Here is a 27145-nt window from a genome sequence, read left to right as displayed (position 1 = left end):
GAAAAAAAACATATATATCCAAGGGTTTTGAATATTTTAGCAAAGCCTTTTCTTGATGTTATTATGAATATCATTATTGTTTTTAACAGGATGCTTTAGCTCCATACCAGCACATCGAGAAAGATCTGAAGAGTTTGAAAGAGGTTGTTGAGATGAAAAATCAGCAGATTCACCAGCAGGAGAAGAAGATCTCAGACCTGGAGAAAGTGGTAGGCTCAAATAGGCCTTCTACAGGCACAGTCTATCAGCCTTTGCACGCAAATGACGGATGCAGAGCTTTCTGGATTCCGATGATGTTGAGTGTTTGGTTAATTAAAGGTTGCACCTCTGTTGCATTCTGAATTTGAGCAGGCTCAAAAGAACGTGTTTCTCGAAGAGAAGATCCAGGTTCTGCAGCAGCAGAATGAAGATATGAAGGCTCGTATTGAGATGAACCTCGCTGCGTCCAGGTAAGACGCATCCGGAAAGCATTGTGAATCACATTTACAGATAACTGAATTAAATTGAGTCTGTTATTTGAAGTGGCTATCTAAACTATACTTGTGAAACCTTGTAGGTTACGGTGAGTAGAATAAGCTTGACTTCTGATCCAGGCTCAGTATGGCTCACTAACACTGGTGTTGAAATAGGCTGACTTTCCGCATTCATGTTTAGATTAAATTGGTATAAGAAAGCACTAAAAGTCCAACTTCCGATATAATTTTCTGGGCTTAAACGTTGGAGCCATGACGACCCACGTGGCAAAATAAAAGACGTCCATGACCGTCCACTCGTTTTAAGGGGTTGGTTTTTGTGCTTGTTAGTTTCATTGGGTTAGCTCTAACATTACGCTGTATTTCCTGTTTCATGCGATCATTTATCCTTCCCCATTACAGGCAACTGACAGAGGAGAACGCCAACCTGCACGAGTCTGTGGAGAAGGAGAGCACCGAGAAGAAGCGCTTGAGCCGCAACAACGAGGAGCTGCTGTGGCTTCTCCAGACCAGCCCCCTCGTGTCCCCGGCCTCGTCCCCGCTCCACCGCTCCTCCTTCTCCACCTCCCCCGTCCCCTCCTCCCCGCTGTTCTCCTCCTCGCCCTTGGCAGGGTGCGACTCGCCCACCCACTGTCACGGCTGTCCCAGGCAGGCCCAGTACTGCTCCCCGTCGCACAGAGCTGCCGTCAATCAAAACCTCTCTCCCGGACCGGCCACGCCTACTCACAGGGCGGCTTTCAATCACAACTACTCCTCTGGCCCGAACACGCCCACTCACAGGCCGTCGTCGGGTTGCTGTAACTCAAACGCCTCTTTACAGAATTAAAAGCAGCTTTCAAAGCTCACACATTCCCCGTTTTTTTCTTCAGTACTCCAAATCTTTGCTTTGTAGGCATGTATGGTGTTACAAAAAAAAAAAGTAACTAGAACCAGTTACCAGAATACTGTACAGACACTGTGAACCACTCTGATGGTGGTGCAGAGATTCTATAAGTTGGATATACAAACACGAAAAAATGCTGTCTGCAACTGAATTTTCCAGTCAGAGCTCCTGACTGTTCCGTGTGTGTTCATGTCTTTTTAATTGCACACTGTAAATGTTGTTAAATATTAGAACAGGTGTTGTTGATAGATAAACCTCTCCTGCATGTGTCCTGCATAGTGCAAATGTAGAGATGGAAATTACGCATTCAGTTCACCAGAATATGATGCTTTGGTGTGGCAAAAACACATGCACACGCACGCACACGCACACACACACACAGACACACACACGGACACACAAGCATCCTCAGTAAAATAAGCTGTTCTCCATCAGAATAAGATGTGGAAGGAGAGTCAGTCCTCTCCTTTCATCTGGACTAAACAAAGCGCCTTAAACTTGGTCCTACCACCTCACCAGCAGAGAGTGACCAATGTTTTATTTATAAAGGACTTCGGTTCAAGAATTGGTTTGTAAATCCAAGCAAATTGCCTCCTCGAGTTCTATTTGAGTGTTTCTAATTAGCTCAGTGCTGATAGTCTAACCTCCGCGGAGCCATGTTACCTGCAAAATACTGAGAACTTTGTGTATTTTTCACAGCCTTGCCAGGTCTTCCTTTACAAGACAAGCTCTTCTTCACTTCAGGTCCTCAGGTCAACTTGCAAAATCTGTGTTTGCTGTTTTCTACGTACCTCAGTGGGAATGTGCAGTCTGTTGTGCCTCAACAACAGCAATCAGAACACAACATAACAGTTAACGGAGCGCTCAGAGCTAAGGGAAACCTCGCGCAGGATATATTGTTTTAACTGTTGTTTATTACTTTATAGTGCAATGTTTAACTGATTTATTTATTACATGTCTTTTGCTAATTGAGCAAGCATGTACTGTGAAAGTCTTCCAGTTTTAACGTAAAAAATGATTATTGCTGTTATTTATTTATTGATGCTAAAATGTTTAGAAAATATTTGTGTGTTTGTAAGTTTAAAAAATATTTGTCATGGGACAGAAGTGGAATACAGATACATGAGTCCAGTAGAGCAGATAATCTGGAGAGCCCAACTAAATTGTACATTACACTGGTTTGAATATGCAAAAGTATTCACATCCCTTAAATATTTTCACATTTTATGGCATCCAAGCCCCAAACTTCTTTGTTTTTATAAGGATTTTATGTTATAGACCAACACCACGTAGCCAGATTTACTCTCATCCATTGCAAGTAATTGTACATTTTATAAATTTTTAATGAAATTGCATGATAGCTCTAACTCAGAAAGGATGCAATTGTGAACACCCACTTTCAAGTCTCACCGCAGACTCATATGGATTTAGGTCTGGACTTTGACTGAACCATTCTAGCATATGATTATAATGATAATAATAATCAATTTAATTTATAACGCACTTTTCATTAATAAAAATCTCAAAGTGCTACACAGTGCAGCTAAAAACAAATAAAATCAACAATCAAAAAATGACAGTCATTTAAAAGTGGAGTAGGCTTGTCTAAAAAGAAAAGTTTTCAAGCCGGTTTTAAAATCGGACAATAAGTGCAGGGCTCTCAAATAGTCCGGGAGAGAGTTCCATAGACGAGGAGCAGCCACAGCAAATGCCCGATCACCCATAGTCATGGAGAAGATTACAGGCTTGGGATCGTTATCCGCTTTGACTTACCCAATCTCAATCTTTAAAGTGCTTGTCCTTACTTTTTCCATTTTGAGATGGTCATCAAAGCAGTATTCTGTGAGGTGTGCTATCCATTTAAGATTTTTCTTTTGAAGTTGAAAAGATCAGTTTTGTTCCATTTCGCCCAACTCTGTGTTTGGCCTATCACAAAAATCCTAATAAAATACAGTAAAGTTTGCTGCTATAGTGTGACAAAGAGTTCGAGGGGCATGGATTCTTTCTGCTAGGCACAGTCGGTATCTGTGGTGCATGAATGCGTAGTGTTTTAGTTCATTGAGTGAACAGGGGACATGTTTAGAACAAACAGGGCATAAATTATTGGATTTGCCCATGGATGCAGAAAATTTGAGATTAAACTTCGAGGGGACTGTCTTGTGTAAAATGCCTCTAAATTATGTAGGTAAAACAGAAAAAAATGTGTTTACCTTTTGTGATGTGCTTAATTAGTGTAGATCTTGTAGAACCTGTATTTGTAGTACTTCTTCATTGCCTTTTTTGTAATACACTTTAATTTACAATTGGTAGTTCATTTATACTTTTGCATACTAAAGGAAACCACAGCATCCTAGAATATCTCGTTCAGGGAAATCTGAGTGGCAATTTATAAGATTTTCTTTCTTTCTTTTGTACAGCTGCCCTGTAAAAACAATTTAAGAAGATTTTCCCCCCCAAATTGTTTTACAAATCGGCAGAGCACACCACAAGTCAACTATTCCTATATAAAAAGAGTAAAGGTAAAAAGAAAATTTTACCTTTTCACTATTTCAAATGGTGTGTTATGTCTGCTTCTTACAGTAAATTACCCTCAGGGTCATGATCTTTTGCCTGGCTTAAAATAAGATGCTGTAAGCTTCAGATCTTTATCCACAAAACTGAAACGGTTGAAACTTTACCCACTGTAAATAGATAGATCTAGAGCACAACTGTCAAACTCCAATCCTGGAGGGCCGCTGGCCTGCAACTTTTAGATGTGCCTCTGCTGCACCACACCTGAGTAGAACAATTAGGTCATTAGCAAGGCTCTGGGGAACTTACCTATACAAGAAGGAGGTATTTAAGCCATTTGATTCAGGTGTTTTGTACCTGTGGCACATCTAAAAACTGCAGGACAGCGGCCCTTCAGGACTGGAGTTTGACACCCCTGATCTAGAGAGTCAGTGTCAACAGTTTTACTACCAAGGGGAGCATGCATTTGGATTCGTAGTTATTACAGTCGTATTTATCAGTAAACTGACATTTGGAAATTGAAGTAGTCGAGTTTAATGGAGTTTCAATGTGGAGATCCGGTGCTGGTCATTAAGAAAAACTCTCTTGAATGCTTACTCTGCAAAGAAAATGTAAAAAGATATTTACCAGCACACTTGATTTGAATGTCTCCAGCTCAGCAGGTGAGCTTCATTTAAACGTTATTGGACCAGGCTTTCAGTAACAACAATTCTCCAGTAAAGATGTGTGCAAAAGTCTTTAAAGTAAATAATAAATTCTTCTTTTTTTCTTCTCAATGGTTTTCTGACAGAAAGTTTTGGACATTTATTTGGAAGGTAAAACCTAACTTTAATGCATTTTCTCTTGTCTTTCCCATACTGAAGAGTTGCTAGCAGAAATTGGCCCTTGCATCGTGGATTACCAATTAAAAGTTTATCACCACAGGTGAATTCAATGATTATTGTTCAAATGAGAAAACTGCTTCTGGATTTTGAGAAGTACTTTGGAAATGTGGTTAAATTAATTCTCGTACCCCCTTATTTAACTTAAATGATGGATTGCTGCAGCAATAAAAGAAACATTTATTAGAAATCTTTTCACACATCTTTACCAGGGGGGAAAAAAAGCTACGGGAGATGTTGGTCTGTAACTTCTTTACCAGCACTTTTTGATGGTCTTGAAAAGAACTCTTTTCATTACACTTCAACTTTTTGTATGATGTGGACACAGGGTTAAATGCTCTTATCAGAAGAATGTCAAATGCAGTGTTTGAGAAATGTACTGAAACCGACATAATTCTTTTATTTCTTTTTTCTACACTGATGGTTTTAAGAATGTCTGCTCAATTGTATAAAGGAAAACAACAACAACAACAACAAAAACAATAAAAAAAACACACACACAAAAAGAATGAGAAAAAAATACCAGTCAAAAACTGTGTTTTCAGATTGTTTGGGGTTATTTTTCCTCACTTACACCACTAAAAGATTCCTCCTAAAGGTTCACCTCAGGTGCAAAAACTACAGTCTACAAGGATGCAACAAAAATATTGTTTACAAATAGCAGCATACAGTTCTGAATTTCAAAATAAATCTTTTGAATGGACTACAGTTTCTAAACCTTAAACTGGTATTGTAAAGACCCTGCAATGTGTCCCGTGGACATTTGTGTCTCACTTTGCTCTGAATGTCAAAATTGTAATGATTGCATTTTGTAAAACTCTTTCATGCCATTTTGTTTACTAAAGAAGGACCTCTTTTGTGATCATTTTGTAGCAGCTATTGAATATGTAGCATTTGGTCAAAACTACCCACAGAACAGCGTGGATAATTGAATATATTTGGCGATGTTTTTAACACTTGTGTTGGTTTCCAAATGCTACTGTAGCAAATGGCTTGTCAACCTTCAATTCAATTACTAAAATTTATAGAGGTGATCTTTAAAACTTTATCTCCTACGGATTTTGATCCTGAGATGAGCTTTTTGGTGCTGATTGTATGTTTGAATGTAAATACATTTACAACATGAGTTGTGTGTCTTAGTGCACCGACAGAAATAGAAGCATGTTTTCTCAGCCTTTGCTGTCCTTGTTCTCCTTTTCTCTTCTTTGACCTCTCTGCATTGTCCATGGTTGGGTTGTAACTGTAGCGTGGGGAGACGTACAAGAGAAGGAATAAGATTGTTCAACAATGTAATGTGAACACAGTATGTCGATGCTTTTGTTTGTCATTTACGGGGAAAGGACAATATTAAAGTGTTTAAGAAAAGGTAACAGTGTTTGTGCTATCTTTTCAGAATGAGTTCTGCCATTCAAGAATCTTTATCCAACTACAGGATGATATTCTCTCATATGGCACTATATGAGAAGAGATATACAGAGCCTCTTAGGTGTTGTTATTCCTTGAATTTTATATATATATATTTATGTTGTAGTTATAAATATAATGTATTTTGATGGAATTTAGTTCATCCATCCATCCATCCATTTTCTTGCACCCTTTTCCCTCAGTGGGGTCGGGAGGGTTGCTGGTGCCCATCTCCAGTTAACGTTTTGGCAAGAGGCGGGGTACACCCTGGACAGGTCGCCAGTCTGTCGCAGGGCAACACAGAGACACACAGGACACACAACCATGCACACACACACTCATACCTAGGGGCAATTTGGAGAGGCCAATTAACCTGACAGTCATGTTTTTGGACTGTGGGAGGAAACCGGAGTACCCGGAGAAAACCCACGCATGCACAGGGAGAACATGCAAACTCCATGCAGAAAGACCCCAGGCCGGGAATCGAACCCAGAACCTTCTTGCTGCAAGGCAACAGCTCTACCAACTGCGCCACTGTGCAGCCGGAATTTAGTTCATATATTATCAAAATGTAGTGAATAATTGTGAAGTGAGAGGAAAGGATTTCGTTAATCATCTATGGACGGCACACCTTTCACATTTTAGCTGCATCAAAATATGAAGGGTGTGTTGTACGTTTGCATTGGGGAAGTGAGTCAGGATTGATGGACAGTATCTCTAAAAGGCAATTTCTCGATCTCATGGATTCTCAGAAGAGATTTTGGTATGGACTTTGATTGGGTCCGAGGCACATAAACATGCTTGATTCTAAGCTGTTGCATCTTAAGTCTTGCTGTATGTTTATGATTTTTTATCATCCTGGAAGATTAACCTCTGCCTCTCTCTCAAGTGGTTTATAGCCCATAACAGATTTTTTTTTCCCAGAATGTCCTGTGTTTAGTCTCTACCACCTTCTTGCCAATTCTGCTCAGCTTCAGAATAACTGAAGGTAACTTAGTAACTTGACTATGCTATAAAATGGCACCATATGAAAACACATACTGTCCCTTTAACGAGGTTGTTTCTTTGTGAATGTTTTTTTATTCTTCATTAAATTCAGTCTTTCGTATACTGAAATTAAATTACTTACATAGTTGTTTACTGCTTAGGAGACATCTGAATACAATTATTGGCACAGAAGCTTTGCGCCAAAGTGCCCAAATACAAACGCACATCACACTGCTCAGATTTTTATTGTAAAAGGAAAAAGTTTGAAAAAGCCAAGAGTTTTAGTTTGACCTTTTCAAAATTGTATCACTGTAATAGTTTATAAAATCAAAACATGACTTTTCAAAAACACATTTAGTTTCTTTGTAACTTCCCATTAGCATTTCATTTGGGAGTTTCCAGAATTAAGATACAAGAAAAGCTTTTTGAATTTTTCGACACAATGAAACAAACACATTTATTAAAACATTAAGTTACTTGTATATCATTACAGACACAAAATTAGAAACCACATTACCGCGCATTCCATTTTCTGTTTATATCACATCCATAAGAAAGTCTCTGTTTGATCAAAGCTAACAATCACTAAGCCATGAAGGATTGGCAGTGAATTCTGGCAGTTTTTTTTTTCTAGCATAGGCAATAAATGCAGCCCAACTCCTTCCTCCTCAAATGATAGCTTCAGCAGCCTCACTTGCGCATGAAGTGAGATATGACATCCATAGGCAGTGGGAAGATGATGGTGGAGTTCTTCTCCGCTGCAATGGTGTTGAGAGTCTGCAGATAGCGGAGCTGCAGTGCTGATGGAGACTCTGCAATAACAAGGGACGCCTCCTTCAGGGCCCGGGAGGCATTCATTTCTCCTTCAGCTGCAATCACCTGTAGCAAGAGACGGATATTAGAATAAAGCAAAAACACAACCAAATGATCAGGTTTTTATGTGATGGGCATGTCTTTTTTTATTTGGTTTTATCATGTTCAGTGTCCTGACCTTTGCCCTGGCCTCTCGAGCTGCTTCAGCTTCGGCAGCCATGGCTCTCTGCAGCTGATGAGGCAGTTTCACATCTTTGATCTCGACACGTTCCACCTTGATGCCCCAGTTGTCCGTGGCTTCATCCAGATTTGACTGGAAAATAGAGAAAGAGGATCATTACCTCATATTTGAAACTAATATTATGTGTTGCTCATTTGAAGAAAACGAAAAGCAGCATTATATTTAACAAAAAAAAATATTTCACAAGTTTAAAAGTACCTTTTGAAAACCTGTAAGCAGGTACTAGACACACTTTTAATTAAGCCACAATGTTTTTTATTGGTCTGATATAATATTCTAATCTTAAATGCCAGGTTTTCATTAGCTCTAAGCAGAAAAATCATCATATTTAATAGAAATAAAGGCTTGTAAACACCAGTCTCTGTGTAAATAATGTGTATTGTGTTTGGAAGTCTGTGTTGCCTACACAGCCTGGGCTCAGATGGCCCAGGGTATGAGGAGGACATGACCCCCCCCCCCAAACCCTAAGATTCATAGTGTCCTAGTCCAAACCTATTCAGCCCTTTCTGTAAAAGGCCCAAATTCACATCACTGGTAAAATTGACGCTTAAAAACCGGTTAACATGATAAATTTTCATTGCAGCTTGTATTAAGTGTTTTTGTGAAGACAAATGTTGTTTTTCTGTGGTACACAGTGTACTACAGAAACATAAGTGCTACCAGTAACATAAATAGCTCCACTCTGTGTAAATTCCCACAGAGTGGGGCGTACTTGACCCTGTGCGTTCTCAGGGAAACTCGATGTGGAATAAAAGTGATAAGCTGTTCAGTGGGAAAATTCTGCTCCGTGGGAAAAAGTCTCCACATAAAACAGTTTTTTATGTGACACTGAGCAGATGAGGACAGCTGACATTGTTGTGAGCAGTGAGTCAAGAGAACACACAGTATCGCTGCAACTAACAAAATATAAAGTTTCCCTTTTATCTAACCATAAAAAATTACAATAAGAAATTTTAAAAATTGTGTCCTTTTTTTGTTTTTGGTATTATCTTTGTAATTCGGTTTTTTTTAAATAAATAAATAAATAAGAAAAATACATCTCTTTTTTTCTCATTTTATTTTGAAACAGAAAATATAAGAAACCACGCACAGATTGAGAGCACCAAACTGATTTGCATTGGTTTGTGTGGTTTCCTGACATATGGTGAACGCAGAAGAATAACGGACGATTCCACCAAACTTGTCAGTGGACTCTTTAATCCACTCTCACTGAAAAAACTCTTCAAACCTGGACTTGATTATTTTACACTACGTTCAGAATATCTAAAACCAGAATAAACCCCAAATCCTAACACAATTTGTGGTTTCTGAAACCTTTATTTGATTTGTGAAAGTTCAGACATTAATCTAGCCACATCTGAAAAGTCTAACCTATTAGTCTAAAAATCCCAACTGCATCCCTGCTGTGTAGTATTCTGGTTCAGAAACCGGTTCCATATACATAAACAATAATAATTACCCTTGGGGTGAGCTTCATAACTTTCCAGGCCTTCAGCAAGCACATTGATCATATGTGAATCAGGAAGGAGGGAACAAAAGTCAACTTAAGAGCCCTTTCAGCTTCTTTACCTGCATGCTGTGGGCGATGCCCTCCCGATCAGACAAGACCTCTGCCAGGTTCTTGGTGCCAAGAACATTTCTAAGGGTGGTTTGTGCCAGCAGCCGAGTGGAGAAGTCAGCATTAGTCACGTTGGCCACAGAGGCGATGGGGTCGCTTACTCTGAAGTACACAACACCGTCCACACTCACAGTGACTGAATCCTTAGTGAGAATCTACAGCAAGAATACACATTACAGACGTGATATTAAACCGACTTTTACAAGAAATTCCTCTGAAAGTGTGTTGTTGTGTGCCTCTTGCCTCTTGTGGTGGGATGTCAAATGACACAGTTCTCAGATCCACTTTCACAATAGAATCGGTGCATGGCAAAATGAAGAAAATTCCTGCCGATATACAGAAAAAGGTGCAGGTATATGAGTGTTTTGCTAAAGCTAAACAAAAAAAAAAAGTAGGACAAAAGTAGAATAGTCATGATTACTACACCTGGTCCTTTTGCCTTTCGGTCCGTGATGCGGCCCAGCCTGAAGATGACGGCCCGCTCGTACTCCTGAACAATCTGCAGTGTTGACCGCAAACAATCAGTTCATGTTCTTGTTTGCACTGAAACGAAATGGGTGATTTCTGGTGTTCAGCTCACTCACCTTAAAGCAAGCCCAGATTGTTATTGGGAAGGTCAAAAAAACAAAAAACCCTGAGAGGATGACCAGCACCCAGCCGCAGCATCCCAGAGATCCCACCGGCCCTTCAGCTAGTGAGAGAGAAAACAAAGTCTATAAAACAGGCTAAGAAACAGAAAATGATTTGACAGATTTATTGATTGTAAAGAAATGCCTGCTTTTTTGCTGCATTTGTAGTAATTAGATATGAAACAAAGATAAAGATAAGCTGTAAAACAGCTGAAACACTGAGTGCCTTTAAATCACGACTAAACACTCAACTGTTTAGAGTTGTATTTGAAACGTAATCAATTACGAATGATGGCACTTGACTTAATGTAATGTTTTGATTGTTGATTCTGTGTTGCATGACTTTGTCTTTTTGTTTTTGTTATGATGTAAAGCACTTTGAAATGCCTTGCTGCTGAAATGTGCTATACAAGTAAAATGTGATTTAATTTGATTTGATTTCATTTCATTTGATTTGATTTGATTTGATTTGATAAGGAGGGTAAGAAATGCAGCTTGAGTCTGAAGGTTAGTCTTCAAACCCTGGACGACTGTGTTTAGGATTCATAGCCTCCATACATGGGGTGCTTCTGCTACATCAAGTGCCACCTTGGAAATGCCTACTTTAACAAAATCTGAATCACTGGACAACTTCCAATATACAAAGTAATGTTAGAAGTTGGACTTTAGCATTAAACATTAAAGCATTAAAGTTTTGCTTGGACTGCACACCAAAGAAAAGTTAATGCTTTATTTCACAACATGTGTCTTTTGCTTACTTGTGACCTAACTGCCACTGACAGTTAGAAGGTGTGTCGAAGGTTTATTTTATATTATTATTGAGATCAGGACAGAGCACCCCCAAAACAAAAACATATGTGCAAAGAGAAATTATTAAAGTGTTGACTTATGCAACATGATCTCTGGAGTAAGGCTTTGTCGAGAAAGGAAAGTAGCACACAACTGATGCTGTTTCCAGCTTGAAGTGATAAGTGCATTTCCAGACGAGAAGCCATGAGGATATTTCCTTTTATGTTTGTTGCTATCAGAGAAAACACAATCACACATTGATGGAAAGTTTTATCCTTTGCGGCTTTTGCTCTAAGTGTCAGCGCCCACACAGACACATTTAAACCAAAACCACATTATACCAAGTCACAGGAAATCAGTTGAACAAAGAAAAAGCTTCCTGTTGTTCAACCCGAGAAAATTACCCAGCTGCAAATTTAAAAAAATAAAATAAAAATCTAAGGGTCAGTTATTTCTTTATGGGCTCTCAAGATCTTTCGAAGCAAACACAAAAAAGCTACAAGGGTCTAAAATGAAATGTTGACTTGCAACACATGCTGTATTTGTGAACGTCAACAAACGCAGCAAACCCTTTTCTTTAGCATAAACTGTTTTTCACATGATCAAAAAAGAAAGAAAACAGGATCATATTGTAATCAGTTTCAGTTTTATAGATAAGCATTTTGTGTATTTTCAAATACTGTATAGACAATCGCTCTATTGTATGTTATGGAAAGAATCACTTATCTTAAAAACCCAAATTTACATACTTGTTAGTCAAAGCTCTGAAAAACAGGGTTTCTTTTCGGTTGGCTCAATACCGTGTAGAAAATGCTAAGAGAAGCTAAAGAAGCAAATAATTCTCCGTCACATGATTCAGAGACTGTTTATGTTAATGACGTGTGATTTCTGTCTCGACGCTGATGGAGTTCTGCTCTCCTCTGGGTTGTGTCGCTGCTTTTTATCAACTTTTTATCTTATCTATTCATGAAGTACACTGAACTCCTAATGTCATAATTAATAGTGAAAAACATGTCATGTAACATACAGAACACCTGATCAAGATTACATAGCATCTTCAATAACCAAATAAAAAAAACAATGTGTAAGTAATAACAGCTATATTACATGACACAGACTGTCAAGTCACGTTTAAGCATGCATATAAAACAAACAAAAAAAATAATATTTGGCTTACATATCAGCACGTCTTTGCTCACTCCTCTTCTCTTCTGGCTTTCCATCTGATCCTCCATTTCCATGTGCTGCTCAGAGTTGAGTGAATTCCCTGAATATATATGCTGGAAGGCTTGTAAAAGTGCTTCTAACCAAGAGGAAGTGAGCCAGCCTTTTTAAAGCTGCAACACAGCAATATCATGTTCCTTAATGTGGAGGCGTGGCTTTGACTGTGAGCTGATCATCAACAGAGTGGAATCATAAAACTTAACCCAGGTCAAAAGACAATTTTGTTGCAAAATAATATATCTTGGGGGAACTGAGAGAGAGCACAGAACATTTTTTTTTGCATAACTGTTACATACAAATAATCAATACAATGACAGAGAATTGTAAATCCACAATAGGTGTAATAAGTTAATTATTTAAGCACAATATTTCCAAGTAGTGTTCACTCTATCGTGGTGTGCATAAAGGATAGGTTAAACATTTTCAGTAAGAAGCATTTGCTTTCTCTTTCTCCGTTTCAGACAATGCAAGATTTTATTTAAATTATGTCATCTCAATTATGGAGCTATGTGAACAAGCTTTCATTAACGTACTGATTGAATTATATTTTTGAGTATTTATGTGCCAAAATGAAGATTTCCTTCATTCACTCCTGTAGTTATTATACTGGCATAACTGTGTATAATGTATAAAAATAGCCATGCTTTTTTGCAATTTATACAACAGCAGAATTTCTGAGGGGTTGAGATAGATAAGAATTTAATATTTTTAATGTTCTTTTGACAGACTGGATGGTGTCTGCCCATTTCACTTCAAGAGGAAACAACTTAAATTGTAACTTCCACTATTTTCAACAACTTCCCAGGACATAATGGAGTCAAAACAAACTGTATGTTTTGAATAAAGGTGATTATGTTCAAATATATTTGAACAGTTACTAAAGGTTTTAGAAACCTTTTTCTAAAAATATTTCTAAAATAAAATGTGAACTATTCAGAAAAGGTAAATATTAATAGGGAAAAGAAAATATTACATATTTCAGATCCTCTTCACAATTATAATATAGAGAATTTCAAAGAAACGTAACTGCTGATAGAGAAAGAGGATCTGAAATACATAATATTTTCCTTTCCCTATTAACTTTTGCCTTTTCTGAACTGTTCATGTTTTTTTTAACTTTAGTTTAGTTTACTAAAACCTTTTTTAAATGCACAAATTTATATGTAAGCATAATTAACTATCAAAAACAAACATAGTGACAACACATTCATAAAAATTCTGGTCAATGTTAACTACAGATACAGCCTGGACTTCTAAGTTGAGCAGTAAATAGTTGTGTCCATGTTCTCTGTTTGTGTCTAAAGTGTACATGAAATCTGTCATTTAAAAATGTAATTAAAAAAGTCATAGTTATCAATTAAAAATATTTGTTAAATGACAATAACACAATTTCAGATGAAAATCCTAATTCTATGAAGCTTTTGAGAGAACTGCACGCGTACAGTACACTCCTTGTTTTGTTTGTATAAGGTGAGACAGTGATCAAACAGAAGTGGAAAATAGAGATGAGTGGAAATAGATTAAGGACTCATGTGAGCGGCAATCCTTGTGACTAATCGACATCTGACTGGTCACCTGTGTTGAGCAATAGTACTGATGTTGATAAGCATTATAAAGGTTGACAAATTATGAGTATTCCATACGCAAATAAAAAGTTATATGTGTGGGAATGGATGATGGTGGCAACTTTCAGGAACTTTTAAGTTTTTTAATTTTTAAGTTTACTTTTGTTGTTGGTGCACTATATCATTTATTTTCTGGTTTGATTCAATAATGAGGGTCCATCTGAAAAAATGGCATGAGTTTATGGGGTAGGAGTATTTTACTTCCTACTCCTTTTTGAGCACATTAAGATAATTGTGGTACAAGAAATGTGTCTTGCATTCCTTGTTGATGTGTGCAATTTTATATTATGTTCGAAATAAATAAAAAATAAACAGACAGAAAGACAGATATAAAGATGTATATGTATGTCCAACATGTTCTTATTTCAGATAATAAAAAAAAAACATATATCGTACTTTATATTTCATCTAGCTTGGGTAATTTTATTTAAAGGGTGCCCTGACAGTCAATGCAACACAAAAAGAAACAACTACAGAAACTAGATCACTGAGAAAATGTGGAACATATGCAAATACAAACAAGACAAATCCAAAATAAAATGTTCATCATTTAAAACAATCTGTCAACTGTGTATGTGCATGGCAAAGTCAATAAACATAATTTGTTCCTGTTATTTAAAAAAAATGGTTTTAACAATTCATAAACACATCAATCAGCCGTGTGTTATCAGGTGTGTGAGGAACATAAACATCAGCTTCTTCTCAATAAACGATCTGATGATCACAAAGTGAAATAATTTAATCAAACCAAAAAGTGAAACTCAGCTGGGAGCCTTGAGATGGTTGTGAATCAAAACTCACTTAACAGTTTAGGTGATATTCATACAGACAGTTGGGTTTGGGTCAGTGCTTCAACAGCCGCGACACACAGACAGATACACCCAATACATGGGCTACAACTGTCACATTATTTAAGGTCACCCACTGCTGATGACAATGACGACAGCATCCTGCCAAAGCTACAGAGCTACTCCTTTCTTCATTTGAAAGTAAATGTCTTTCATTTGAAAATCATTTAATTCAATCCAATCAAATTTAATTGAATTATTGAGATAAATTAGCATTTCATTGGTAATCTACATTATGTGATGTAGCTGTATATCTGGTCAAATATACTACTGTTACAGTACAGGAATAGTCAGACAAAGTTTGTTTAAAAAAAGGAAAAAAAAGTGAATGACGGTAAAATACTCACAGATATTTACATCAAAAGTCCAAAACTTGACCAAAGCTGCCAAAAATCAATTTTAAGATGGAACAGTCCCCCTCTTCACACAACAGAAAATATTTACAAGACTGAGACTGTCGAAGAGTGAAACCGTTGCAAACTTATAAAATAAAAATCATCACACAGGACTCAAATCTCTCTGCTCCAATCAGGCCAACCAGGAGGAGATTTATTCAGCAAAACTGTGTACTCAGTTCCAATACAGAAAGTCTGCTACTTTTTAATGGTCACAACGCCTTTTATAGGATTTTATATATATTGGTGTCTATTTAGACGTTTTAAAAAATGGAGTTCTTTTCTTCCACTTGTGCAGATCGCTTGGCTCATTTCATGCTGGATTCCTATGAGTGTATTCAGGAACTGTCCACAGCTGAGGCATTTCAATACTTAGTTACGCAAAATGCTGTTTATAGCACTTTTGGAAAATGTTATTTCATATCTCTTCCTGACTTTTCAGGCCTGGGATATTTTATATCACACAAACACATTCTTCTCAGATCAGAATGACCTTGGACATTACACTGACCAAAACTGCACAAACATCATAATTATTCCGCCTAAAAATCCATTTCAGAAGCAGCAGGTCAGTGGAAAGTTCACATTGTAATAACAGGTAAACGACACAATTTATGTGTCCATTCGCTTTCCTGCTGAATCATATAAAACAGTTCATCATGATAATAGCTATAATTTTACATTTGTCATATTTTGCATAATTCTGTAATAAATGTTCATAATAATTATTAAAAACAGGCAAGTCAAGGCTATTGTTTCAACTAGTCACAACCTATGTGTTAAACCTCACAACTTCGTTGCTGATATTTACAACTCCTACCTCCTAGTTATTACAAGTATGCCATACATATCCAGACTAGTGTTTCTTCAATTTAGACGCTCCTTCTGTAACACACACAGAAATGCAACAGTGCTGTTTTGTAGTCCTGAGGGTTCAAGGCCAGTGACACATTACCTCCTAGGAGAACAGGGAGGGGCAAAGCATCGGGTTCAGGGTCTAAGTTTGAATGTGTTGAACTGCATGTTTCACTGCCAGCCCAACTGGGGGTGTAGTCCTGGTTGGAGAGCGAAGGGGTTTCCAGGACCAGGATGGTAGTTGGGTTGGGGAGGAAAGTTCTCTAGTGCAGATGTAGGATGACCCTGAAACACAAAAAAGTAGCTGAGTTTTTATAAGACTCTATTAAAATGATAGTCAAATATTTTGGACCACAGCATACGGTTTTTACGGAACATGCCTGAAGGAGAGCAGACGGCATCGACGGGTTGTGGAGGCCGCTTAGAGCAGCAGCGGAGGCAGAGGGAGGGAAGCCTGGCACTGGAGGGAAGGAGAGCAAGCCAGGGAATCCACTTCCTCCAGGAGCCTGGAGCGCGCCGCTCAAACTGGAAAGCATAAATACTTCATGAGTGCTTGATGGGAAAAGCTTGCAATTTCCTCAGAAGTGTTATAGCTGAACTTTTTTTTAAACATGTTTTATTTTCTATCACATAAACACAATTTAATATAATTACACACAGTCTCCACCTGTGTGTAATTTATAAATGTGCAATAATCAATACATAATGCTTTTATGGCTGTTTACCGGTGTTGCATATATTTCCCTTTTGACACGAAGGGAAAAAACATAACCAGAATACTGACATTAATTCTCCGCTTCAGTGAAACACTCCTCAATCTGCACTGTATTGTGTCACTAAAAATTTCTGCTGTGTTTAAAGAGTTACGAATTTTCCAGCCACACAGTATAATTTTATAGCACAAACAAGTACCGTATTTTCCGCACTATAAGGCCTCAAAAGCCGACAGTGCGCCTTATAATCCGGTGCGCCTTATATATGGACCAATATTGAGCCACAACAGGTCTAGCAACTACGGTAAGCAGCCGCCGACTTCATTTTCCCCCGTAGAAGAAGTGTGTGGTGCATGCTGGGATAGTTGTCAGAACGCTGGTTTGTTAATAAAGTTTGATAATACAGAGACAGAGACTGCGGCGGCAGCATGTCGGTTGGTCTGTGTTACCCAGAAAGCAGTTGGGCACAATATCGCAACACCAACACCGTGAGTGAAACAACGACTGGGGCAGCCTACTACATAAAGTGCTCGGGGACCACTTCATTACAAAAGTGGATGTGTAATAATAGAGTACGGAACAAATTGGCAACCCAAACTTAGGCATCTATTCTATGCGCCTTATAATGCCTTATATATGAAAAAAAGTTTTAAAATAGGCCATTCATTGAAGGTGCGCCTTATAATTCGGTGCGCCTTATAATCCGGTGCGCCTTATAGTGCGGAAAATACGGTAGTTATAAATATATTTTAATTAATTTATTTTTTAAATTTGAAATTTTTTTTATTCGAACATGATACAAATATAAAAATAAAATAGTGCACAGTAACAAGAAGTGCATAAAAAAGAAGAGTAAATACAGATATTTGTTTCAATTAACATATCATGCTCAAAATGGAATAGGAAGAAGTGAGAACTTATTAACTCCTACCCCCTAAACACTTGAAAACTTACAGTCCTACTGTTATTAACAAAATCAAAGTCAAGTCAAAGTCAAGTGGCAGTCAGCAGTTACTAATATTTACCTATACATTTTCCCTTTTTATGCTGGTTTGTCTTTCCAAACCCTTACACCAAGTGTTATCTTCAATACACAAATTATTGCTTTATCAAATATGACTAAAAAGAATTTTGACTTTGCAATTGCCTTGGAATTAGGCCTCCGTCTCTTTAAAAAGTTCTCACTCTTTCTGAAACTCTGCATCCAGAACGTCGCCACAGTTATATTTCCTCTATCAAGCATTTACAAATGTTCATTGGAGTTCACTGGACAAAAAGTTCATATGATAAACACAGCACATTACCTCCTGGTGTTTGCCATTTGCTGCTGCTAATTTGAAGGAGATGAGTGAGGAAGGAGAATGGGAAGAGTGCTTGGTTCCCCCAGGGATATTACAAACCCGCACAGATACCAAGGGAGGTTTAAAGATTTCTCAAACATGCATGAAAATGTTGAAGTAAACACTCTAGATATGTTTCTGATGAGGGAATATCATTACAACATGATGTAAACCTATCTTTTCCCAATAGTATTAGATCACGAATTACCATGTAACCATAACATTTTTGTATGATGGGATATTGTGATATTTTTGAATATTGATAATAGTAGTACATTTTTTTCCTTTTAGTTTTTTTCATATTAATTGCTGCCTTCTATTCACTCTCTCCTGAGGGAACACCTGCTCTTTCAGCACATGAAATGGCATCAAAAGGTTACGCTTCTGCCTCCGAGATTAAAAATAACTGACAGTCATTATTCTGCCGAGCTGACAAAGAACATAGACAAAGTCTACGCTTGAAATCCTAGAGTAAAAGCACAAGAGGAGTTTTCACAGAATAGGGGAAGCATTAGGTTCATCATGCACAACAGTGGTGGAAAATTGATAGGCAGGATTTATGATACCCATGTGTTTTAACTTTACGAGCAAGTGGAAATCAAGGTCACATTTTTCCACTCATTGTGTGGTAATTCTACCTACTGTTTACTGTGCTGTGCATTATTAGAAAAAGAATGGATGATAAAGCAAATATAATAGCCATTCAAAGTCTGGACTCTGGACTTAATGTTTGTTTAAACTAAATGAACTAAATGGCGTATTACCTGGCAAACTGAATAAGACATATGACATAATGGACATGTTCTAGTTTGGCGTAGGCCAGTAGGAGAATATGGCAGCATGATTAAAAGTAATAGGTTTTAATGTTTTTACCTAAACAACAATATATAATGTGGTCCAAATGCTTTTATTTAAATATTCATTGCTATTGTTGTTAAATTAAAATAATTTTTATGAGAACTTTGAGTTAAATAATGCAATTTTAACGTGAAGTGAACATAACGCATCCTGATGTCATTTCAGCGCACTCCATCTTGGAATGGATGAAAGATGAAGCAGCTTTTGAATATTTTATTTTACAGAGAAGACCGGCAATGTTTTACCTCAAGCCCAGCGCATGCAAGCGCCAAGGGCTGCTACTCGATCAATCTTTACAGTGTTGACTGGGACACAATTCTCATGTTTGCCTTTCCTCTCGGATTATAATCTACCTGTAATTATAATGCCTTTAGCTTTGCTTAAAATATAAGAATAAAAGAACATTCTGCTTACTTACTCCAGCAACTGTTAGGTCATTGCAATAAAAATACTTTAAACCTCAAAAAATGTATGATGTAAAATTTAAAATGTTTAAAATATATATGAGTACTTTGAATTTGCTCCAGCAGGGAATTTGTCCTCTTAGCACACTGTGTAACAAGTGTGTGAGCCTTATTTCAGTCAGCAGACTGGCAGTAAAACTGTCAATTTAAATTGTATTTTGTTAAAACCTTGGTATACCTTTAACGACCCAAAATATTGTGTTGTGAACATCTGAGCAAAAATCAACTTCACCTACCCTGGCTGGAAATTGGAGCTGAAAGCAGATGCAAACCCTGGTAACACTGGTGATGAAGAAGGAACCCCAACTGCGGCTGCCTGTAGCGGGGCCACAGATGCAACTGAAGATGGAGTGGCTCCTGATAGTCCCATGAAAGAAGGCAACACAGGGCTCCTGGTGCCACCCCCACCTGATACAGCCAGTCCAGGAAAGCTTGTGGGGTTAGGCCCAGGAGAAAGGCCTGGGAATATAGAGGGGGCAGAGGTGAGGCCTAGAGCAAAAGGTGAAGGTGCAGAGGGGGCAGCGCCAGAGGCTAAGCCCTGGTAGACAGAAGACGGTGGATGGTTGGTGGAGGGAGGCACTGATGTAGGAATGGTGGCAGAGGGAAGAGAAGAAGACAGCGCCGGAAAAGGGGACAGACCTGGATAATGAGTTGCAGTGGGGCTGGCAGACATTGCTTGGAGGCCAGTGATAGCAACCGGAGTAGGGAGAGACACTTGAGAAGAACCTGAGGGGTGTGTCAGACCCAAAGAACGTGCAAGGGCAGCCTGAGCCGAACTAGGCGTCACCAGTGGGCTGACCGTCGGCGTACCAGAACGAGACGTGCCCTTAAAGGCTGAGGGTATGGGGCTGTTACTGCCACTGTTGCTGCCCCCAGAGTGTCTGTTCAGGGTTCCAGCCACAACGCCTTGAGTTTGAGCCTGGCCTGGGTGGACAGGGGAGGGCTTTGGACTGGGTCCTGGGGTGGAACAGTTTGGGATAACTGGAGTAGAAGATCCAGGAGTGAGAGGGGAAGAGGTATAGCTTCGGATCACCGAACTAGATGGGTTACCTCCTTGTGGGTGCATACCGGAGAAGCTGGGCCCTGACTGCTGGTCTGTAGACTGGGAATAGGCCCTCTGCTGAGCTGAACCCATAGAATTTGACTGCGACTGGGAGTCTTGGCCACTACGGGAGCTAGCAGGGGTACCTGGTCGAGAAAGGCCATGGAAGGGGGAAGAGGAAAACCCCCCATTGCTTGGGACAGGAGTCCCACAAGGAGTCCCCGAGGGGGTGTGGGCTTTAATGACAGATGAAGGCGTAGGGGTGACTTGACCACTGGGGGTGTGCGGTCCAGCTTTTATCACAGATGGAGATGGAGCTGGGGAAGGAGAGGGAGCATTCAAGTTGTGGGAAGGTACCATCCCAGGAAAAACTGGTGTAATTGGGGTGGTTGGGGGAGGTGGCTGAGAAGGTGAAGCCTGGGGTGGGGCAGGGTTAGAAGGAGTGGACCCATGAGGAATGAGAAGTGGCCCACTGTTGACTCCAGGTGTGGTGTTCTGTGGATTCCCAGGTTTGGTGTAGCCTGAAAATAACGTAGAGGTTGTCAAAATTATATTCAATTTATAATTAAGATCTCTGAAAAATAACTATTGTCAGTTATGTTGTGATATATTTAATTAAGATTAAAATAAGCCAAACCATTTGCATAATGTGTATAAAAGAAGAGAAAAAGTAAGGAGGAATAGCAAAGAAGCATTCCTACATGCAGCTTTTTATGGGTATTTGAAATAATAGTTTTTAAAGGCATCTCCTTCTTACCTTTGGGGAAATGTCTGCATCATGGTTTCAGGTTGGTTTGTGCTTAAATTAACTTTTATCACTGCTAATAACTCTTCTCATCTGTGGTTTTAACCTTAAATGGTTCAGTTAAACCAAATGAGAGAAATTTGGTTGCAAGAGATTTTCCCAAAAGGTTTGGAAAATGTACAGCTGTATTTTCAAGAAAGTTGGAATGTCTTGTAAAATCGAAATAAAAGCAAAGCTATCACCGAACTCTTCAAAACTCCCACTATTCTCATGCAGAGAACATGTAGTCTATTTTAGATGTCATTAAGTGAGAGGTGGGATCTTGAAAATCACCAACAATGCATGTCCACTCTCACTTATTTAGCTAAACTGATTGATCATCAGCTGTTAACTTTTGATTATGAAACAAAATTACAAACTTGAGCAGTCAAAAAAAGAAAAACTTGTTTTTTTTATTTATCATTATCCTTTATCATTGAAATACAGGATCTCAAATCTTTTTTTTTTGCATCTTACAAAACAGACCAACTGTTTTGGAAACCCAGCTGTAGTTCCATTGTAAAAAATAATATTGAAATTAAAAAAAGACTACCCCAAGCAATGAATGTTAAATGGAAGCAGATAGGATACTTCTAGAGAGTAAAAGACTAAGTGTCCAAGTTTAAATCTTTAAATATCTTTTTGTCTTTAGAATCCCAAACCTATTCTCACAAGAAAAAATGCATACTCACTGACCAGATAACAGAAATACCTCTGATATTCTGCAAGGCACATAATCTGAAACTGGAGTAGTGTAGCCAAAATGCTTCCTCTTTTGTGTTTGTGTGTGCGAGCCTTGATATTTTCTTAATGATACTTTCAAAACCTAACATAACTAATGTTGCAGTACATATAATTAAAGACAATTCAAAATAAATCTATTTGCTTACAGGAATCATACATTTTCTACTCAATAATTCTGACTCAGATTCATGGATGTTTTGGGACATTTAATTACATGTATATGTTTCTGAAATAATGAAACAGCAATGTTGGAATTTGGGCTTCCCATTTAACAATGTGGTAAAGTTTTTTTTTTGACATCTGAACAATCTTAAATAAGCTTAGTTCCAAAGCACTTCAGTAATCTTACAATGAAGTCTTGGGATGGCAGTTTGTCATCAGTAATATATTTAATATGTTTGCAAAAAGAAATAAAAATAGGAGTGTTAACTATATTTGTACCTTCTAAACAGATTTAGAACTACAAATCTAGTTAAAAACTGTGAAGGTTCTGGCTTTGATTTGCCAGAAACACTACAGTGGATTTTTTAAAATATATTTTTCATAATACTATGTATTATATATATGTGTATATTTTTTATATAATCACTTTTATTATTTCTGTTATAGCCATAAATGCTCTAGAATATTATCTAGTATAAGATATTACTGTCCATCCCTAGTATTTACCCACAATATATAGATAAGAACAATTTAGCAGTAAACTGTAATTGCAACTTGTTGCAATTTGTAGTATCTTTCTGGTCAATCAATGCGCTCCAACAAAAGTTAAATTGAAATCAGTTACCTGATAAACTGAAGAAGCACAGGTGAGCAGCATGCCAGCAAGGTAAGCTGCAAGCTTCAGAAAGAGTCTAGGCACAACTTGCCTTAAAGGAATCATACCTGCTATTTTGTGAGAAGAGTGGTAGGGGGGAGGGGGCACGTTGGCTGTTATGACCCCTCCCACAGAAACAAGGCCTGCGTTGTTGTACGCACCTAAGTAGCAGTTGCAGATATTAAAGTTGTCTGCATTACAAGTGTGACACAAACTTACAGAATAAGCTTCCAAATGTCAGAAAACACACCCTGTGACCGCATTCTGTTTTTAAATTACGGATAGGCTGCATGATGTTCAAAGTAAATCTAAAGTAGGTTACACTGAAGAGACGTGTGCTTTGTTTTGTTGTTTCTTACTTGGTGCGATGGTGGCATGAGGCCGGCAGGGTGGGATAGGGTAAGGAACAGGTCGATGAGGGTTGTAAGTTGAGGGAAACTAAAAACAAAAAACAAAATGTTTAAACACTTATAAAAGCCCATAATACAAACCAAAACTTGTACTGCATGATGTACTTTATTGAGATTCTGGTTTGAAATTGTGGCAACCTTCAGAAGTCACCAAATTTGAAAATATTGTAGCGTATTAGGTGTTGCAAAAAGGTTTATTTTAATGTGGGGTTTTTTTATGTCTTTTCAATACAAATGCCCACATCTTTTCGATTATTTGTAAAAAAAATAAATAAATAAAGAACAAGGTCTAAAAACCCAGTGTCCTATCACTACTACTTCACACACATACTATTATTACACAATTATTCACAACCTTGTGTTGATATGTGTCTTAAAATTCCCAATAAAATACATAGAATTTTGTGAATGCAATGTGACAGATTGAAAGTTCCAGCATACTTTGTGATGCACTGAAAATAAAAGTCAGGTGACCTTTAAAAAAAAACTAAACAAAATTGAAAAAGAAAATAGCACAAATTCCTTTCTGCATATCATCACAGGTCCATATCAGTTCCCACAAATCTTACATTATACAGACGTCCAGTCAAAACAATAAAAAGAAGGTGTGTCTTTTTAGGGCTCTCATCAATCGTTAGCTCAGGCAACACAGTTTTGGAACATGGAAACCTGTTGCGCAATCAGATTTCACCAAAATAAAAAATGTGTTGTATTCTGACACATATACATAGAAACATCTCATTATCAGTTCAGGACTTACAGGTTTGAAAGGTCCTATAATCCTGGAAGCAATTCCTTTCCCCTCCATACTGCTGGAGCCGTCATCTTTTTTCTCACTGTCCTTTTTAATTGGAAGGATTCCCTGAGGTTAGAAGCAAAATATGTCATTTAAAAACCATAATCCTTAAGAAAAACATAAACATTCAACCTCAGACACACAAGTTTGCCTCTTCTTTTTAATGTATAATTCATCCAATCAAAAAAATTTAATCAGCAAGCATGTTTCATGTCAATGGCATTTTATAACAATCTCCATATCTGGGGAAAACAAAACAAGACTATACTATGCATTGAGGAGATTGCAGCAGAACTGCTGCCACTTAGGTTTAATATAAATACAGACATTTCATATAAATTATACTCAAGTTAGTTATTAATTAAATATTGTTTATACTCACAGGAAAAGTGCCAGTGACCAAGCTGGGCCTGCCTTTAGGGTATGGATTTCCCGGAATCATTCCACAGGACGAGATCATGGCTACAGGAGCCTTGCAACCGACCTTACAAACCTAACAAGACAAAGACATGCATTTTTTATTAATTTTTGTATTTTATATTTTTAAAATGATAAATTACTTAACTCATTTAGCTCTCAAAGCAGCTAGCACTTTTTTTCTTAAAACAAGTAATTCTTGATAAAGTATAAACTGTTTTTTTTTTTTTTCTTTGTACTCACCTGCTCTAATATCCTGCGAGCGCGTTTCTTCTCGGATGCATGTATCCGGAACAGATCCTCCACCGGTCGATAATTCTGAGCATCCGAAATATTCCTGTATGGAAACAGACATGCCTACTGAATAAACCATCAATCAACTGAAAAATCACACCGATTTACAAACAACATTTGACCACGTTAAATGGCATTTTAAACTGTACTCACAAAGCTATTAATTCCAGGACAACAAGTCTGTCCTTGGAGAAGGTGAAGCAGTTCAGAATGTTTGCAACTTTGGTTGTAGGGATTGCAACCATTTTCTAAAGACAGTAGAAAGAGGAACAGATACAATATTAGGCCTCCATTTTGTAAAGAGTTTTTAAGACATGCCTTGCTACCCTGGTAAGGAGAGATTGCTCTAGTAGAGGGAGCACTGTGACCATGCGGTATGTGAGGCTGATCAATGAAAATATGAGCAGCACAGCCTGAGTTAGTCAAAAGTGCTCCTACTTACATGCTGCAGTGCTTTAACTGCTTTGATCTGCGGTTCTGCCCATGAGAAGTACTTCAGGATTTCCATCACCTGCACACATTAAGTGCCTAATTAGAACTAATGAAGTTAAAAAGAGCTCTCTGGAACAACAAAACACAAAAAATATAATACTTTCTGTAAGGTGAAATGTAATGCTTTGCAAAGAATTCAGACCACAGGAACTTTGGCACATTTTGTTACAACTACGACCTAAATGGATTCTGTTACACAAAAGGAAATTGTGAAATGGTTTTCAAACTTTTTAACAAATAAATGTCTGCAATGGCTGTAGTGTTACATATTTATCCCTCCTTGGATCAATGGGGCAATCCTTTTTAGAACTATCTTTAATTATTATCACAGCTGCACATCGTCAGAGCATATCTGTACCAACTTTACACATCAACTGAACTTGTTGCCCATTCTTTGCAAAAATAGCTCATGCTCAGTCAGATTGGATGCAGCAATGTACAAGTATTGCCACAGATTCTCTGCCATGGTCTCTAACAGACCTTTTTCTACAGTTGTCATCATTTAGCTACATCTACATTCCCAATTTCTCTGACTAGATTCCTTATCCCTGCAGAGGAAAAGCATCATCTTGATTACACCACCACTACAATGTTTTACCATAGGGATGGTGCGTTAAGGGTGACATGAGGTCATTAAGTTTTTCTGGTTTTGTCTGACCAGAGCACATTCTTCCACATGTTTACTCTCTCCGACACTGAATGTGTCAAAGTTGAAACTGGAGGTCGACAGTTCATCATTTTGCTACTCTTCCATAATGGAGATTAACTGTGCTGTGGCCCGTGAGCTTAGGTAAACGGCCACATCTTGGTAAGTTTGCAATCATGCAATATTGTTTCTATGTTTAGAAACAATATGGAAAAGCAAAATGTGGAAAAGCTCCAGGGCTATGAATACTTCTCACAGGCAGTGTAGTCATATTGTTACATTTGTCACTGAAATAAGAAATTTGATTTAAAATTTTATCCATACTTTAAAGTGATTCATGTGTGAATTACCACCCATAGGATATGTAGCAACCATAAAGATGAAGGAGTCTGGGCAGTACCCTACCTGCTCACTGGAGAAATATCCATGAACCTGCTCTATGGCTCTGATCCGCTGATCCGTAAGGACACACTGAAAGAAAGTAGACCGTCAACAATATTGTAGAATAACAATTACAAATCAGACACACGTTTAATACCTTTCTTATCTCATCCAAGACGATGTCAAATGATTTCTTATCCATGTTTGATTATTTGTTATTGATTATAATAGAACTATAAAGGTTAATGTAGTATTTAAAATACAACAAGTGAGTTCAGATAAAATAAAAGGCATTCGGATACGATTAGGTTAAATCTATTTTCTGTTCCTCGACTTGTAACGTAAACTCATTTTTTACTAAAACCAAGATTTAAGACATTATACGAGTGCAGTGAAATATTTAATAATTGCATGGTTAAAATACTCCTTAAGTAACTTAGCTCTTGGACAATAAACAATGACTTCCAAATAGGAGATATGTCTGCAGAGCAGAACCAAATGTGGCTGTAGCTAACAACAAGCTAGCGTGCTACAGTTATTCAAATCGAGACGACGATGTGACAAAAAGATACAATAAAAAATACACAAACAAATATGCGACCGGTCGTACAGTCAAGTATGATTCAAACAGGCTCGTAATAAAATTACAACCGTTCCAAGCACATTTATAAAAATCGTTAAAATGTGAATGAAGAGTGCAAGAAACGGCACAAGTTCAGCTAGCTGGTGCTGCTGACAGCTGGCGCTAGGACGTCAACAACGAAAGGACAC

At 37.9% G+C, this 27145-nt stretch overlaps 3 protein-coding genes across 5 annotated transcripts in view; 1 reads left to right on the top strand and 2 right to left on the bottom strand.

Moving 5' to 3' along the window:
* mtus2a (microtubule associated tumor suppressor candidate 2a) overlaps window positions 1-6118 on the top strand; it is a 44307-nt gene extending 38189 nt beyond the window's left edge. The window contains exons 14-16 of one of the 2 annotated variants that reach the window (XM_008427177.3): window positions 90-209; window positions 352-449; window positions 876-6118. In XM_008427177.3, the coding sequence (XP_008425399.1) occupies window positions 90-209; window positions 352-449; window positions 876-1299 (642 nt within the window). In that variant the 3' untranslated portion in view covers window positions 1300-6118. Of the gene's footprint in view, window positions 1-89; window positions 210-348; window positions 450-875 lie in introns of both variants that reach the window. The other variant, XM_008427176.3, reaches the window with a different exon arrangement.
* A 1250-nt stretch (window positions 6119-7368) lies between these two features.
* Window positions 7369-13373, bottom strand: stoml3b (stomatin (EPB72)-like 3b). The gene is made up of 7 exons (XM_008427180.3): window positions 12407-13373; window positions 10396-10502; window positions 10238-10310; window positions 10055-10137; window positions 9763-9966; window positions 8131-8265; window positions 7369-8018 (listed from the first exon to the last, which is right to left on the bottom strand). The coding sequence occupies exons 1-7, from the start codon at window positions 12468-12470 to the stop codon at window positions 7830-7832; spliced, it is 855 nt and encodes a 284-aa protein (XP_008425402.1). The 5' UTR covers window positions 12471-13373; the 3' UTR covers window positions 7369-7829.
* A 1027-nt stretch (window positions 13374-14400) lies between these two features.
* On the bottom strand, window positions 14401-27145 carry proser1 (proline and serine rich 1). Of its 2 annotated transcripts, XM_008427181.2 has the most exons (12): window positions 26532-27145; window positions 26399-26464; window positions 25298-25366; window positions 25009-25103; window positions 24805-24898; window positions 24527-24637; window positions 24109-24210; window positions 23298-23376; window positions 23007-23099; window positions 19788-21114; window positions 16557-16701; window positions 14401-16461 (listed from the first exon to the last, which is right to left on the bottom strand). In XM_008427181.2, the coding sequence occupies exons 1-12, from the start codon at window positions 26574-26576 to the stop codon at window positions 16348-16350; spliced, it is 2340 nt and encodes a 779-aa protein (XP_008425403.1). In that variant the 5' UTR covers window positions 26577-27145; the 3' UTR covers window positions 14401-16347. The 2 variants fall into 2 exon arrangements, with proteins under 2 accessions (XP_008425403.1, XP_008425404.1); XM_008427182.2 differs by lacking the exon at window positions 23007-23099 and having other exon boundaries at window positions 26532-27144.

Source organism: Poecilia reticulata, chromosome 14 (assembly GCF_904066995.2).
Source record: "Poecilia reticulata chromosome 14, P_reticulata-male-v2, whole genome shotgun sequence".
In the NCBI taxonomy this organism is placed as follows: Eukaryota; Metazoa; Chordata; class Actinopteri; order Cyprinodontiformes; family Poeciliidae; genus Poecilia; species Poecilia reticulata.
The sequence above is the reverse complement of the archived record's forward strand: the minus strand, read 5'-3'. Positions and strand labels throughout refer to the sequence as shown.

Bases quoted from the DNA above. Each gene is read 5' to 3' on its own strand.
- stoml3b (XM_008427180.3), bottom strand. From the start codon at position 12,470: ATGGAAATGGAGGATCAGATGGAAAGCCAGAAGAGAAGAGGAGTGAGC. The intron at 10,503-12,406 runs GTAAGCCAAATA...CTCTCTCACTAG, and splicing joins GAGCAAAGACGTGCTGATAT to CTGAAGGGCCGGTGGGATCT. The intron at 10,311-10,395 runs GTGAGTGAGCTG...TCAACACTGCAG, and splicing joins CAATCTGGGCTTGCTTTAAG to ATTGTTCAGGAGTACGAGCG.
- proser1 (XM_008427181.2), bottom strand. From the start codon at position 26,576: ATGGATAAGAAATCATTTGACATCGTCTTGGATGAGATAAGAAAG. The intron at 21,115-23,006 runs GTATGATTCCTT...CGTTATTTTCAG, and splicing joins CTCTTCTCACAAAATAGCAG to GCTACACCAAACCTGGGAAT. The intron at 16,462-16,556 runs GCATGTTCCGTA...TTTGTGTTTCAG, and splicing joins TGCCGTCTGCTCTCCTTCAG to GGTCATCCTACATCTGCACT.